This window comes from Pistacia vera, unplaced genomic scaffold (genome assembly GCF_008641045.1).
Source record: "Pistacia vera cultivar Batoury unplaced genomic scaffold, PisVer_v2 Contig512, whole genome shotgun sequence".
NCBI classification, from domain to species: Eukaryota; Viridiplantae; Streptophyta; class Magnoliopsida; order Sapindales; family Anacardiaceae; genus Pistacia; species Pistacia vera.
This window is the reverse complement of record NW_022196349.1, coordinates 503,821-520,864: the sequence shown is the minus strand read 5'-3', so window position 1 is coordinate 520,864 and position 17,044 is coordinate 503,821. Positions and strand designations below refer to the sequence as shown.

The following is a 17,044-nucleotide window of genomic DNA, read 5'->3' as shown; positions in this document are numbered from 1 at the left end:
CCCCCCCCAAAAAAAAAAAAAAAAAAAAAAGTGTTTAAACCTCCTAAAATACAAAGAAAAATCTCGTTATATTCAACACCATTTCTCCTACAAAGCCATTCAACAACCTACACCCACTTGACACGCTTCTAGGTGAAGTAAGACCCGAAGGAAGGGCAATAAAGGCCAATGAGAATGGGATAGCCGAATAGCAAATGAGGGTGAACAGACGAGGACATTGGGTCTCGAAGCGTGGGAAAATGTTAGGATCTTATATTGAGATAAAAAAAAAAGGTGGACATGTAGTTTATAAGAGCTTGATTACCCTCCTTGACAAGCTAGTTTTCTAACAAGAGTTCTACCCAAACCCACAAAAAGATCACTGTCTAGCCCAATTCCTATCAACGGCCCACTATCCAGCTAATTAATATCGAGTTAAGAGTAGGTTCCTATCATGTGTTTTCCAACAAGTATGCAAGTAGTTATATGATGTTCCCAGTTTAAATTTTTGAATGAGTTCAAAAACACATGACCTTCTATTCAAAAATTAAAAAGTTATAACAAGTCATTTTAATTTTCTGAGGAAACCAGTTACATTTTCCACCATCGCTATTACTATCACTATCACAATCTTTGCTGCTTCTCTGCGAGTGCAGTGAAAGAAGCTTGAGATCCACCACTATAATTTGACAACATGACCTAAACAATTACAACGAGAACCATCACCACACGTCTCTAAGATATCGTCCGTCCATCTGGAGTTTCTTCACAATAGACTCTGCCTTTGATGAGTCCACATTGTCCTGAAATTTATGCCAAACCAATTTGGAAACAAATCTCACTTGATTCATGAATGCACATCATATCATTAGAGGAAAAAACAATAGGATTGCTTTACAAGTCTCAGCATCATCAAACCATCAGAATCCTCACAATTTTCAAAACCAGGACAGGCGATACACCCTGAACTGGACAATCATGAGCCAACGAATTTAAATAGCAAATAACCCTATGGCCTTCAAGAATGCAAACAAACCTGGCAACTTCAAACTTTCCAAGAGAAGAAGAAATTACATAAAAGGTACAATATGGAATGTTAGTTCATACCTGCCCCTGAACAATGATGTGCAAAGTGCGATGAACATCTCTTGCCATACCCTTGGCATCACCACATACATAAAAGTATCCCTCCTTAGAAATTAAACTCCAGAAATATGCTGCCTGCAATTGGAATAAATTCCACTAAATTCAGAATCATGTCTTTATGACATCAACTGCAACCTCTGTTAGCTTCCATTAAAACTTACTTTATCCATCATCTTATGTTGAACATATTCCTTTTGTGGTCCTTCCCGTGAGAATGCAACAATCAGCTCAGATATAACACCTTGTTCCGCAAAATTGTTGAGCTCATCCTCATAAATAAAATCCTACATCCAAAATAAAGACTGGAAATGATATGGCACAAGTTCACAATGTTTTCAACGGTTAACTGGTATCAACAGCGCATATAGCAAAGATCCTAACCATTCGACGATTTCTACATCCAAAGAAGAGTAGAGCAGGACCAAGTTGATCACTGTTTTCTTTCAGGGCCATTCTTTCCTGGTAAATGAAATAACCCTCAATTACTTTGTTTCATATAAAAAAACAAGGAACATAAAATGCATAGAGTGATTCCATACCTGTAGAAATCCTCTGAAAGGTGCCAATCCAGTCCCAGGTCCTACCATGACAATTGGAATGGAGGGATCAGCTGGTAACTTAAAATTAGATGGTCTGATGAAAATAGGAGCCGAGCTACATTCACGACTTCTCTCAAGAGGAACTGCATTCTGAATATTTTCAAACACAAGAATGATAGATGCCATTAGAGCCTAATGTATTTCTTAATATGGATTCATCATGCAATGCAAGAGAGGAGGGCGAGGCAAAGGATTTTGAAAGCTAAGTCACTACCTTCATCCAGGTTGAACACACCCCTTTGTGTATTCTATTAGTGGGAGTTGGACCATAAACTAGAGCACATGTTACATGAACCCTATTGGGGGCAAATCTGTGAAATATAAGAGAATTAGCTTTCATTGAACTACATGGAGATTAATAGACACAATCATACAAGTGAGAAGTAGCATAATACCTAGGTGAGGAAGAGATAGAGTAGTAACGAGGCTGTAAGCGAGGGGCTACAGCAGCAAAAAATACACCAAGGGGAGGTTTTGCTGATGGAAACTCAGCCATAACCTCAAGAAGACTTCTCTGACTGGCTACAACCCATTGTGAGTACTCATCCTGGATAATGGAAACATACGTCAAACATACACAAGAACAGATAAACAAAATGAAGTGTTTAAAATGAGTACAGCAGTACAAAAGAGGTAAAAGATAGCACAAGTTATGTCAACCTTCCCCTGAGGTGATGATAAGAACTTCAGTCTCTCTGCTTCACCAGGTTCAGTGGCATGGGCAGCCAAAGCAATCAAAGCAGCCTGACGGCAGAAATATTTCAGAATCCAAAATAACTAATCATAAATAAAAAACACCCAGATCCAGAAGAAAGATGGCATCGATTAACAAAGTGCAAATACATCACCTTACGAGGAGGGTTCAAGAGATCTGCATATCGTACTAATGCAGTGCGTAGAGTGCATGGACCAGGGAAAGGAGGTGGCAATGAGCTTCCAAGGGGAGTACCATCTTCATTATCAGAATGAATAGAAAACAACATCTCTAAAGGTTGACCCAACAACTTTCCGGCTTCTTCAACAGTTTCATCACAATTCTCAGCATAAACGCCCAGATGATCTCCTGTTTCATATCTGAGTGAAGATTTGAAACAAAATGAACAAATTAATAGCTTATCAATTTGTTAATCTACAGTATGATAATGCAAAGACAGTTTATGCCTGTACTTTAAATTTTAAAGGAGATATTCTAGATGGCAATCAAACGGAAACTTAGAGTGATGGGAGAAAAAAAGATCAGCAAACACCATGTAATTTATACTACTAATAGCTGATGTATTTTCTTTCTCACTACTTTATTAGTCAAATAATAAATGAAAATGAAATGCATATTAACTAAAATGATCCAAAAAACCAATGTGCAGGAATAATTATAAAGATGCCAACGAAAAGTGCCTTTTCCTTTCCATATTAGATTTTTCTCTGATATTAAACTGATCAAGTACATACAGCTAGTCATTTGCAGACCTCTAACAACAAGAACTACAATATTGAAAACTTACGTAATACCAGTCCCAGATATGTCAAACTCCAGATGTATGCAAGAACGGTCAGATTCAGGCTTGTGAAGCTCTCTTTGGACAGCTACATTTGCTCTTTAAGGCAGACAAAGAAACATCAATATTAGTAAACAATAAGATATGTTCCAGAACAGCAAATTGGCATCTTTGCATACCTGTATGGATGGTGGATATCAAAAGAAGCGCTTCCATTGGCCTTGTTTGAGTAATTATCCTCATAAGATGTAACAGTGGGGTCATGAATCACTACACGATATTCAGGAATAGCTGCTGTATATGGGGTAGATACAGTATTTGCATCATCTTCATCTCGGAGCAATTTATCTAACTCAGGCCACAGTAATTCTCTCCTAAAGGAGGGAAAACAGCTCAGTAGAGTTAATTTATCACAAAACTGAGTCATATTCCATAAAAGAAGCCCTCCTCTTAAAAAGTTAGAGAGTAATCATCACTTTGACAGAATTGCTGAGGAATAAATTACAAATGGGAGGAGGTGAGGAAAATGTAAATGCCTAAGAGGACAACGGCATACCAAGCAGCAAAATCATCCTCAATGCACTGATCATCATCCCCTAGACCAACTGGAACAAGACGCTTTCCACCTGCATCAAACAACAGAATCACGAATAAGTTCACAAGTCGATCTAAAACAAATATGATGACAAACTTGAGAAAGTCTAAAATATAATTACTACCACCAGCCATTCTCATGCAATCCAGACAAATTTACTAGCATACAACCAATCACCTTCTACTAAAAGAAGCACAAAAATATTATCAGCAGGAGCTGCAGGAGAGAAACAGCAATGCACTATGAAGCACTCACCATTTATGCCAGAGAATGCAGAAAGCAGAAACGCAAAAAAAGAAACAGGAAAAGACCGAAACAATTTTGGTGTCAAGCACCCAGTCAAAATATTTATGTAAAAGAAAATTTGAAAATTTGTTATCCAGCAATACTGACACCTATTTACCCAAAAAAAAATACTGACACCCATATAAGATTTGCCGCAATAGAGAAACCTCATTGGAACCTCTACAAATTCAAAATACAAATCACAGATATGAAAATGGAATTCTTTTCATCCTCTCAAAGTCACTGACGAACCAAGGAAAGAAGACTCGTGGTAGATTGGCATCATTGAAACAATGACTCTATATTAAATGCCCCCAAATTGTTACTGTAACTATGCACCGGATAATTAAGTCAAAATACCAATCACAATGGATACTAACTGCACTACTTCTCTATAAATGATCTAGAGAAGTCTTCCATTTGTGCTTCACATACAAATATGCCACAAAAATTATCATGCACTAATGCTGAACGGTGCATGTCAAGAGAGAAATATTTGCTCATTCTTTTAAGTTAGCAACCAATAATTCTAACAAGAACTAGCAACACTAGGAACTTTTTAATATTAAAAAGAAATAAAAAACAAATCGGTTCACACCTTGTTTGCAAAGTTGTTCATCAAGAACCTTTGCTATCTGTTTACAAAAGAGCTCCATCAGTGATATAATACAATAGAATAAAAAACCGGATATATTGCTAGTTTTACCTTATTAAAATGTTCATATTGGTGGTTACCAAGACCAAAAACGCCATATGTAAGCTGTTGAAGCCAGGCTCCCTTATCATTTCCCTGAAAGAGATAACAAGTTATCCCAACACATCTAGCAAAAGAAAAGGACATGAGACAATAGCATAGTAAGCAGAATATGACTTTTAATTCAGATCAGCAGCTAACGGAGATACCAACCTCAGTAAACCATTTGTAAAACCTTGCAGCATTATCAGTAGGCTCTCCATCTCCATAACTACAAGTAAGGCTCAAATAAACTGAATGCACCATCCCTCCCAGAAAACCAAATACAATTCATATTAAAAAATAGTGCCAGTATAAATAAGAAACTATCTTACGTGGCCACCATGAAAAAGGCTAAAGTCTCTTTCTTCAATTTCTCTTCGTATTGATCATCATCCACAGCATAATCATCCTTATAAAACCATACACAACATAATACACCAAAGAATTAAGTTCAAGTCATGCAATAATGAAAACTTGAAAAGTCACATAACACATTCTTGTCCAACATACCAAGTCAACAACTTTAACAGCTGCTTTCTCATATCTTGCTTTGATTTCTTCTGCCAAAGCCTGCCAAAAAAAAATAAAAAAAAAATTCCAATAATGATAAATGAAAAGTAATAACATTCTTTGGTTGTTTCACTCACCAAAAACAAAATAACTTAAAACCGTACATCCACTTGCAGCTCCTTGAATATTAGAATATATCCAAAATTAGTTCTACTAACTACCAACTAATCATCAAACTCGTGATGAAGCTATCATCAAAAAGATTTTCAACTCTTTCATGAGTCAACCAATAATTAACAGTCACAATTCACAAAGTTATAATCTTTCCACACTATCCCATAAAATTGTAAAAGTTAGCTCAAAATTCACGTTCAATTAACAGTCACAAAGTGCCTTTTCACCTAATACACGTGATTTTCAAGTTCAATTACTCATCGAAATAATCATTTCAACACTTTTACGTTAAGCACGTCTTCAAATCCAATCATAGTCTAAATGCTCCAAATCAAAATAACAAGCTAATTCAATCACCTACCGAACCGAACAAGCAGAAAAAAGTAAGGATATAACCTTAGCGAAGCCCTCGGCAGTCCCGGTCTGAGTACCGTAAAATATAGTAACTTTAGTCTTGCCAGAAGCGATATCGACCTCCTCCTCCTCGTCAGGAAGTCCCACCGGCTTAGGCGGCACATTCAGCCTCACTTCCTCATTTCGATCCGCTGATTTCCTCCACACGAGAACCAACATACCAATTAGCACCGCAAACGCCGTCGTTACCGCCACAATCATTGTGTCCGACACAGAACCTCCCAGCGACACCCCTAGGAACGATTCCACAAACTTGACCAAACCGGAATCCGAATCCGAACTCATTTTTTTATTTCCAATTCGCTGGGAAGGCCTCGGTCCCTGTGTAATTATTAAAATAAATAAAATGTAAATGTTGTAGAGAGAGAGAGAGAGAGAGAATCGAGAGGGTTCTCTCTGTAAATTAAAGTTGAGAAGGGTGAGGGACGGTGGCACAAACACGGTGCGTTTTGAGGGAGGGGTTGGGTTAGGGAAGTGGGAAGAAAACGAAGGAAAGTTAAGAGAAGGAGAGAGGTGGTTATTTTAGTTTAGTTAATTGTTGCAGGTGTTCAGCGTTTACGATACTGGCAAAATTTATATGCGTTGACGAACACTAAAACATGCAATTTGCTCGTCTTCTTTGTCAAACTTTTATTTACTTTTCAGTCCTTTTACTATTTCACTATTGACCGTCTCTTTTGTTTTTTCAAGATCAAATTTTTTTTTTTTTCATTTTTCTCATAATATTTTAAAAATTAACCTAAACAACAAGAAATCCATTGGATGCAGTCTCAAGTTTTGTATGATTATGTTTGATTTCGTATAAGTACAAATAGTTTTCCATAACCGTGGAAACTCTTTGGTCAACGCCAAAACACTCACATAATATACAAATCTTGACTTCATGAATTATAAACAAATTCAAAATTATTGTGATTTATTTAACATTTTCGAAAATTAATTGGGATACGACGTAAACTTATCTTAAAACAAAAAAACAAAAAAAAAAAAAAAACTTATAATCTCCCATTTAACTACATTGTTCATACTGATAGTAACGTGCACAAATATTACATCATTTTATTTGCACGCAGACATAAAACAAGAAATAATTTTTTTCACGACTATTTATTATCCACTAGTCAGCATCGCACCCAACACCAATCATTTTATCCAAATCGAAGTGCCAAATATCTTCATCAAACGACAGCCCATTCACTATTGAGCTCCTTCTTGAGAAGTGCAAGTTGATCTGCCGGCAACACAACTGTCACTTTCCTGCCACAACCATCTTCCTCTTCTTCAGGACCAGGAAGAATCATAACAACCCCTTCATCGCCAACCCCATCAATGGCGTAATTCACAGACACTGGTTTCTTCCCCTGCAATTTCAACCCATAAACATCTGCTTCTTCCATGTTTACAAATGTCAAATTTGCACCGTACACTATAAAGTCTGAACTTTCACCATCTTTCTCTGATAATATTTCTTCAGCCAAACTGTTCCCGTCCACCTTTTTCTTATCAGCAATCAACACAGCCAGTTCGGATATGTCACCTTTTCTCACATTGAAATCCGTCTCAACTGTGCTTAACACTAAGTCATTAGTTGGTATTTCATTTTCTCTGTTGCCATAATTATATCTACAAATTGTCACAACTCTAGGCCCTGAATCTTCCCTAAGCTTTGCAAGTGATTTCCATATAATAGCAGAGAGGACTTCAAAATGTGAGACATTAGTTGGAGCACATACTCTTGATACCATATGGTCGAGTTGTTTTGCAGTAACCTTAAAATAGTGAGTTTCCATGTTACAGTTATTGGAAATGGTCCAGTGGTCACCGACTGGTTCAATTCTTTTCATGGGAGACAATTTTCCAGGAACTGAAGTTGGAGTTTCAGATTTTCTTCGTTTCGGCGAGTGAAGAGACTTGGATGGAACATAACCTGCCACTATCAGAGCCCATTTGTTGACGAAGGTTGATGCCGAAACTGGATCTCCAAGGACATGGGCCCAGCTCAGGCCCAATGACACGCCTCCGCATTTGAACCAAGTAAACTGATTGCAAATGTACTTGTATTAATGATAATGTAAAGATTAATGGAAGAAGTGACTAAAACCTGGAAACTGCACCTATAACTTAGCCTCATAAATGTTATCTAAATTAGTCAACAAGAATGGGCCTCGTACAACGCGGTTAGGGTTAAATGGGGAATAGTTTGTGGGAAGGGAAGTAGCAGAACTAGAGCAAACTGAACAGCATGTACGCATTAAATTATGGCTGCTATTTCCCCATGACCCGCCGACTCTCGTCTTCTGAACTACAACGTGCCTCCACTTTATTAGACCGATCCGATCTGGTCGGTATAATAAAGTATACGTAAACTGATCCGAACATCTTAGGGTCTATTTGATTCGTTATTTTAGATATAATTTTGATAATAATATTGGATAGTTGAATAAGGTGAATATTACGAGGTAAAATTTAAAAATTAACAAAAAAAACCTCATAGGTTTGTTAATTTAACTAAACACCCCAATATATAAAAATTTTATAAAATGACAAAAACACCCCCACCCACCCATAATGCCAGATTCTGGCTACCACCGTCGGAATCTAGTCGAAAAATAGCGTTATGACGTAGACCGATCGGATCTGGTTGGTCGTGCGTCGATATGGTCTTTTCTGGCCAGATCCGTGATTCCGGCCAAATCCACTACGGATCTGGCCAGAAAAGGCCAAATATACGGTTAGATCTGGCCATCGACGACCGCAAAAGGTCAAATTTGACCGTTAGCGATGGCCAAAGATATGGTTGTCGTTGACCGTCAACGACGGCCATTTCTTTGGTCGTCGCTAACAGCCAGATCTAACATTTTTCGGCCATATCCACAGTAGATCTGACCGAAAAAGGCCAGATAGGCGAATTACCGACCAATTCCGATCATTTCTATGCCGTTGTGACAGATTCCGGCAACTCTGGCAACTATGGGTGGCTGCGGGTGTTTTTGTTAATTTTTAAACTTTTTTTCTATGGGTGTTTAATTAAATTAATAAACTTAAAAGGTTTAAAAGTAATTAAAAATATATAATGGTATCTCCCAAATAATTAAACAAACAAATATTTTAGGAATAAGATAGGGAATAGGGTATGAAATGATAAAACAAATGGATCTTCAATTACCCAAAAAAAAAAAAAAAAAAAAAAAAAAAAAAAAAAAAACAGAAATGAATACTTGTGCTTTAATACTAGTAGAACAATAGTTTTTCTATGTGATTCTCTTCTTCAAAATCATAATTTTAATTAGAAGATAAATTTTATGTTTTTTAAATATGTTTATCATATGCGAGATAAGAAACTTCTCAAAACGAAACTTAAACCCATATTACCAATTCAACCAAAAGCGATTATACAAGTTGCTAAGATAAACATATACCAATATATAAACTTTTTATTATTTATGTTATTTTATAATTCCATTCCTAGAGAATTCAGCCGAAAGATTACGACTAATAACTTATCGATATTAAGCCTCGTGAGCAGCATAACCAGTAACTGGCAAAAAGAAATGTTAATTAGAACCTTAATTACCTGTACAAAAACCAGAGGGGAGAATCGAAGATCAGGGCCAAGAGTTTGATAGTACGCCAGAGAATTATCACGAGAATCGTCATTGCTTTCCAACCATTCATCGATACTTGTATCACAAAATGCTTCAACAATACGAACGCCACCATCGTTACACTTGAGGAATGGCCTCCCAGTTGTTTCGGATCTCCTGATCCTCCCCGCGGCGGTGAAGTAGATTTCTAGCAACTCAAACATTGGTTTCTTGAGGTCGTGTATGGTCAGCCCTCGAACTGCATCACTGTCGAAGAGATAAACTCCTTTAACGTTATGGAGCTTCATGGCCAAGTCCAAGTCTGTGAGTTGATGATCTTTGTTACCCGTGTCTTTTGCCGGCACAACTGATGACAGTTTCATGCCTGAAATTGGACTTTCGAGATTGGAGGAAAGTGACACCATGGTGAAGAATTATAGAGAAGAACTTGAGAGAAATTATGAATATGCAGATTTGTCAGAAATTCAGAATACTATATATAATTCTCTCCATGCCTGAGACTACCCTTTTAAATATATTGAGCCCATGAAAGATTGGTGAGGATCATAAATATAAAACAGGACGCCAATCGATTTCCAAGTCATATAAATAGGAGAGAAATTTATCTTTATCATTGGTATTTTAAGTAACAAAAAAATCCGAACTTAAATTCCAAGACGTTGGCCTGACGGTCAAGGAAGTTTTCTCGATCTCTTCCTTAAATTCTTGAGTTCAAATTTTAGAATCACCTACTATAATAATATTGTGTCTTACATGGCCCTATAGACTTGTAGGATATTCAATAGACTCCGGAGATTAATTAAGGTGTACACAAGTTGATTCGGATACCTTGGTTACAAAAAACAAAAATTCAAACTTTTTGTTCTTTTGGGAAGTGGAAATTAAAGGAAGGTAAGGGGTGAATTTAATTTGATAATTTAGGAAGCTGAGGCGTGATCTTAATCTTCTTGATATGGATGTAAAATTGACATATATGATCTAGAAAATTCTATATATATAATTATAAAGTATAAATTAACATAATTTTGAAATAATGTAATGAAGGAGCTAGTCACTTTCAATTAATTTATGGTCACGTCTTAATCTGATGAAATAAAAGGCTGAAGATGTGGCCACGTAATTCAAAATTTCAAGCTATTCCTCAGGGTCGTGATCGTGATAAGCAAGTGACCTGGTAAGCACAAAGCTTAAAATGGAAAGGGGCTACAATTCTATTTAATAAGAGTTTAAACTTTAAAATGGGTTTTTGTAGAAATCAAATCTAATAAAATTCTGCACGTCTAATATTTTATTTTTAAATATGTATATATTGGGAAATATATGGTAAAGTTGTTGGGAATTTAAATTTAATTAATAATCTAAATGAGTGTATATCCAACCCAGTAGCAGAGCTCGACTGATTTAGTTTAGAAATAAGCAGTTGGTCAAGCAATCATACCAAATTATTTTTCGGTGTCATTAATACATGAAACATTAGTTTAACTGTCAACTGTATCGTGGGGTATTAAGCTATGACAATACCATACTTAAAACCAGAGATGTAATTAGAAATGAAATATAGGGGGATCCAAGTTTAGAAGAATAATATAATTTTAAATTAAAATAAGCACAAGTTTTATATTTATAAAATTTCTATTAATTAATACATTTATAATTGTCCTCGATGAGAATTCATCTTTTGAAAATATTGTATAATGACTTCATTATCAATAATATCAAATACATATTTCTCTATATATACAAGTAAACTATTCTTTTTTCTATTTCATAAACGATTCTTCACAAAATTTATTATTGAAAATTTTCTCCACATTAAAACAAAAATAATAAGATTGATAACAAGGTATACAATAAGAAATAATAAATAAATAATAAAAAGTTACGGAATAAGCAAAAGGCCTGTACAGAGAAATAAAATCATAAAATTGAACCCTTTGAAATGTAGAAAGAATTTAGGAGTGGTAATTACATTAATAAAAACCTGAAATTTAGAAGGAACAATAGAGTGTGGGGTCGAAATTTATACACGGCAATTTAATGGTTCATAAATGTTGTCATCCTCATTTTCATAATCCTATAAATACATGAACATAACATTAAATCAAAATCAAATAACAAGTGATTGTAATGTTAAATTTGAACTGTACGTATTGATTAAGAATTGATATCCAAACCAACAGTCAAATTGGGAGATGAGAAATAATCAAGTGTCTCAAAAGCTTAAATATCATAGAATATAGATTCTGAAAATGGGGTCTTGCCCTGCCTTCAATCTCAATCTTATGTGAGATTGATCATGGGATAAGCATATCCACAACCTGTCATTCAACTTATAACTATGTGGGAGATATTTGCCACAAAAAGACAAAATATGCTTTCGATTTTGATTTATTATTTTCCTTTCACATGAACATAACTTTACCAAATTATTATTAGTTAATTTTTTAAAAAACTTAAGGAGGGTTAGTTGACCCTCCTTGAACCCCCTCCTTTTGATCATGCTTATAACTCAATCTCACAAACTTTCTTTTACAATTCTGACGTGACAGCTCATAATAAGTCTCATCTATTCAACAATGAGTCATGTCTGTTCAATTACGAATTAACCAATTATAAACTGTCATATCAGGGTTGTGAGAAAAAATTTATAAGATTAGATTGCGAGACCATCTTTATTGATTGAGCTATATATATTGTGATGTTTAAGATGCAAGAAAGTTTTCAATTCAACATCACAATCTAATGACGAAGAAAGCTTGTAAATGGGACTTCCAAATCTCTCTATGCAATTGTGTGGACTCGTACTACTGAACTACCATACTTATGAGTATTCAGCACCGTTTTGGGAACCTCCGGAGGCATTAATTGTGAAGTTGAGAAAATTTACGTCAAACTTTTGAATTGTGAAAATCATGGGCTGTACGGCTATACCTGTATTTGGCCAAGCCATGCACGTGGGGTTTGCATGCAAAAATAACTATTGAGAGACACAAGAAATGGATAAATTTATGTAAAGCAGTGAAGTCATGAATACAGTTGTACACATGATAATGTTGATTGATTTAGAGTGAAATATTTGCCTTTGATAATTAATTTAGTGGAAAAAAAAAATAATAATAAATCAAATTTTCAGTATATAAATACTGTATACTCTAAAGGAGTAGGTAGTAGAGATTGAGGCCTTGACCCACCCCATGTTAATATCTATTCCAACCAATAATTTTTTAGTTTTCGGTTTGGTAAATTGTCATTAATTTATTTTCCGATAAATCTTCTTAGTGAAAATTGTAACTGAGGAAACTCTTAAACTCGCACGATCATAGATCTTGTTTTTTTATCTTCATTGTAGAGCCTACGAGCTCCTTAGGCTTCTATGCCATTGTTTTGGTTTGTTGAGCCTGTGTGCTCTCTGTTCTGGGCATCTGTGCCTATGTTTTGAGCCTTTGCGATCCTTTGCTTCTGAGCTTGTGTGCTCTCTTGTTTGGGCGTTTGTGCTTAGTTTGTGTGAGCCTTCAGCCCTTTTGGTCATATGGCCTTTCATGTTATCTTGTAACTAGTGATGGATTCAAGATTTTTGTCTAGGAGAGCCTCCGTGGCTCTGCCGACTGCCATTGTTTGCCAATTAACTAGTGAAATTAAAAAAAAAAAAAAAAAAACCACAAAACTTTGAGTAAATGAAACAATACAATATTAAGAAGCTGAAAGGAAAGAAATTAATAATACAATACTTTTTTGAATAAATTTATGGGAAGCAACACCTTGAACAAATGTGTTAAAAATAAAAACATCCAATTCACAAGACAATACAAAGAAAAAAAAAAAATTTGCATGGAAACCAAGGGAATCTAACTATTTGAAGGACTCAAATTCAAATTAGCCGTGAACGCTTGTCAATAACTCTGATACCATGAAAATGTTTTCAAGAATCAAGAAGTAGAGTAATCAAGAAGAGTAGTGAAAAATGCAGAAAAAATTGGGGATTTTCATTAACTGTTTTTGAAGAGCGGGCAACTACATTTGTATATTCTTTTAGACTTTTACAAACATAAAATACACTGTTTTACACAGTTTCTAGTTTTTACAATTTACCCAAACTAGGTTAACAAATGTACCCATACAACTTTCCAACTTTGCAAATACACCCAGGGTTCAATTTGAGCTTTATCCAATACTTAATTTTTTTTTTTAGTTTGAGGTAGTCTGGCCTAACCTCATGGAGCTGGGTCGTCCATGATTGTAAACTCCATTTTTTAATATAAAATTTAACCTTTCCCCAAAAAAAAAAAAAAAAAAAAAAAAAAAAAAAAAAAAAAAGGAGAGAGAACTAAAAAATTCTCAAAACGGATGAAAATAAATGATTCACAACCAGTGTCAAAAATCAAATTAAAAATTTAAGTTACAGTATGTTGACATTATGAGACTGTTTAGTTGCGTTTCTTGCAAACTCAAGACATTATAGTTTGTTGAAGGATAAGATTATACTGTAAAACCTCTCTATAGTCCTAACGGTGGGACTAACTAAATTTATTACTATGAGGAGGTTATAACTAAATAGAGGAGGTAGTTACAAAAATTTCTTATTCCACAATTCATGTTTTAGTAGTACAATATTAGGATTTCAATTAATGTTTTAATAGTATTAGGGTTTCAATTCAGCGCTTCAGTTGCCTACTTTTGAAATGGATAGAAGATCGTGTCTTTGAACCAACAACGATAAGTGTCCTTGATGAAATTGTAAATGCAATTGCTACATGGTCAATTGATGTGAAGTCACAAACAATTGCCAATTGTTTTAAGCATTGCAAAATTAGGACCCTCAATGTCGATGAATTGCAAGTTACAAATGAAGTGGATGAGGATATTACGGATGTAGAAGGATCCGCAAGATCCTCCTCAAATGATGTTGTATCTTTTATCAAAACCCAATCCCATGATTCTAGGCAATCTCTTGATTATAGACAATAGCTATAGATGGAAATGTTGACTTTGTACGTAAATCATTTTGCTGTAATATTGCTCTGTATATTCTATAAATGAGACGTGCACCACCAGACAACTTCAAGGTGGTTTTTCAAACCTTGTCATAGTATCAGTAGTCCTCTAAGGATTCACCTCCGTCGATCCAAATGGCCTTTGAAACTTCGTCCCTTACCTTGTCTTTCAACACCATGGTCTACCTCTTGACCATCAAGTTATCTTTTTCCAACTTTCTCCTCTGGCGTAGTCAAGTACTGCCATTACTGTAGTGTCAACATCTCCTTGGATATGTTGATGGCTCCATCACACCTCCTTCTGCAACTATCGGTTCTGGTGCCTCTGCCACTGTCAATCCAGCATTTACTCAATGGCAACAGACCGATCAACTTGTACTAAGCCTCCTCCTTGCTTCGTTGATGGAAGAAGCCCTGTCTGTTGTTGTTGGCCTGACCTCTTCGTATGTAGTCTAGTCCACTTTGGAGACCACCTTCAGATATCGTTTCAAATCCCGGGAGCTGCGTTTAAAAGATGAATTGTAGCACATGAAGAAAGATGCTCAATCTGTTGTTGAATATTCCCGTGAGTTCAAATCCGTTTGTGACCAGATTGTTGCCATGGGCCGCTCAGTAGATGACCTTGACAAAATACACTGGTATTTACATGGACTTGTGATGCGGGAGCATAAAAGAAAAAAGAATTAAATTAAATTAATTAAATTTATGTTGACTTTTGTTTTGTCCCACATGGGAGAGATATGCTTTACTTTTTCACTTGGAAGGCTATAAATAAAGCCTTACTTTGTCCTTTGTAATCATCCTTGAATATTATTAAATATATTTAGAGTTAAAGCATTTGTTTTCTCTTCCTCTTTGAGGTTATAGTTATCTTTTGCTTAGCCAACTTGGCTATTATCGCCATAGCGAGGTTTATTCTAACCTCATCACGATTGGCATCCATAGTAGGGTTTTCAATCTTGCTAAGATTGGGGTTCCTCGTGATGTCCCGGCATCAGCTTGGTATCAGAGCTTTGGTTTCTTCTTCAGGTATTTTTTTTTTCCTCCTTCTCACTTTTACTTTCAAGTAGCCATTATTCTAGTTTTTTTCCTTGCCTAGTCATTAGTTTACAGAGCTTTGGTTTAGGACAGTAAGTAGCTATTTAATTCATATGCATGTCTAGGAAAATTCTGTCAACAAGACAATAAGAGTCCAAGGAAAGTGGGTTTTAAGTGAGACCGCTTGTGACCCCTCCACTTTCCTGGGAATTTTCCTGGTGCGTATTGAACCATAGTAATACTTACTACTATATCAAGTTCCTGTGAATTATTTGATTTTTATACCTCATCACCCCTACCACAAAAATGCCACCAAAACCTCCAAATCGTCAAAGAACTGTTTGAGATATTGAAATTGAGGAATTAAGAAACCAAATCAAAGAACTACAAGAACAACTTGCAAGACAGGGAGTCACACGAGATCAAGATGATGAAATCGGTAATAGCTCCAACAGTGAAGGTGAGGGCACCAATCCATTTGGGGAAGACTTTTTATCTCGAGATGAATCTTCTAGGTTTCGTCCAAGAGGTCGAGGCAGTGAATTTGGGATTTCAAGTTTCACAGTAGACATTCCTGAGTTTAAGGGAAGACTTAAGCCAGATGATTTTATTGACTGGTTACACATGGTAGAAAGAATTTTGGAACTTCAAGATGTTCCTGATGAGAAGCGTGTGAAACTGGTTGCAATAAAATTGAAGAGATATGCATCTATATGGTGGGAGAATTTGAAACGGCAGCGAGAAAGAGAGGACCGTCATAAGATCAAAACATGGGAGAAGATGTGTTGAGAACTCAAACGTAAGTTTCTTCTAGCACACTATCGACAAGACACTTTTCTTCAATTTCATAATTTAAGACAAAGAACCATGTCAGTAGAAGAGTATACGATGGAGTTTGAGCAACTTTTTCTGAAGTGTGATATCTATGAACCAGAAGAGCAAACTATCACTCGTTATCTAGGAGGTCTTAATATAGAGATTGCAAATGTCGTACAATTACAACCATACTGGAGTCTAATTGATGTTATCCAGTTGGCGATTAAGGTTGAGAAGCAACGGGCACGGAAGAACACTATAAATTCTATTAGACAAAGGGAGACTACAACAAACTGTGGAGAACAAAGCTTAGCACCCGTTCCAAATCCTACAATAAACTCCTTCAAGACTCCTTATAGAAATGATAAAGAGGGTGGTTCTAGTCGCACTTCTAATGCCGCTTCAAGAAATGTTTCAAGTGCCAAGGCTTTGGGCATATCGCTTCTGATTGTCCAAATCGAAGAATTGTTTCACTTGTGGAGGAAGAAGTTATTGAAAATCATACTGAGGAGGATACAATAGGTGAAGTAGAAGTGTTTAATGAGGACATAATAGAAGTACATGCTGATAATGGAGAATCCCTTGTGGTACGCCACAGTCTGAGCACCGTTATGATGACTGAAGACGCAAGTTGGCTTCATCACAATATTTTCCATACAA

At 35.8% G+C, this 17,044-nt stretch overlaps 2 protein-coding genes across 2 annotated transcripts; both read right to left on the bottom strand.

Annotated features, from left to right (window-relative positions):
• Positions 1–492: 492 nt before the first annotated feature.
• LOC116106360 (NADPH--cytochrome P450 reductase) lies at positions 493–6,487 on the bottom strand. The gene is made up of 18 exons (XM_031392716.1): positions 5,917–6,487; positions 5,347–5,406; positions 5,169–5,245; positions 5,008–5,065; positions 4,807–4,890; positions 4,699–4,735; positions 3,777–3,846; positions 3,400–3,594; positions 3,227–3,319; positions 2,573–2,798; positions 2,385–2,468; positions 2,120–2,271; positions 1,939–2,035; positions 1,665–1,814; positions 1,507–1,584; positions 1,287–1,409; positions 1,087–1,200; positions 493–782 (listed from the first exon to the last, which is right to left on the bottom strand). The coding sequence occupies exons 1-18, from the start codon at positions 6,217–6,219 to the stop codon at positions 702–704; spliced, it is 2,082 nt and encodes a 693-aa protein (XP_031248576.1). The 5' UTR covers positions 6,220–6,487; the 3' UTR covers positions 493–701.
• Positions 6,488–6,913: 426 nt separating this feature from the next.
• Positions 6,914–10,099, bottom strand: LOC116106362 (protein ECERIFERUM 2). Its single transcript, XM_031392718.1, has 2 exons — positions 9,509–10,099; positions 6,914–7,973 (listed from the first exon to the last, which is right to left on the bottom strand). Exons 1-2 carry the CDS (start codon positions 9,941–9,943, stop codon positions 7,113–7,115), a joined length of 1,296 nt encoding a protein of 431 aa, XP_031248578.1. The 5' UTR covers positions 9,944–10,099; the 3' UTR covers positions 6,914–7,112.
• Between the last annotated feature and the right edge of the window lie 6,945 nt (positions 10,100–17,044).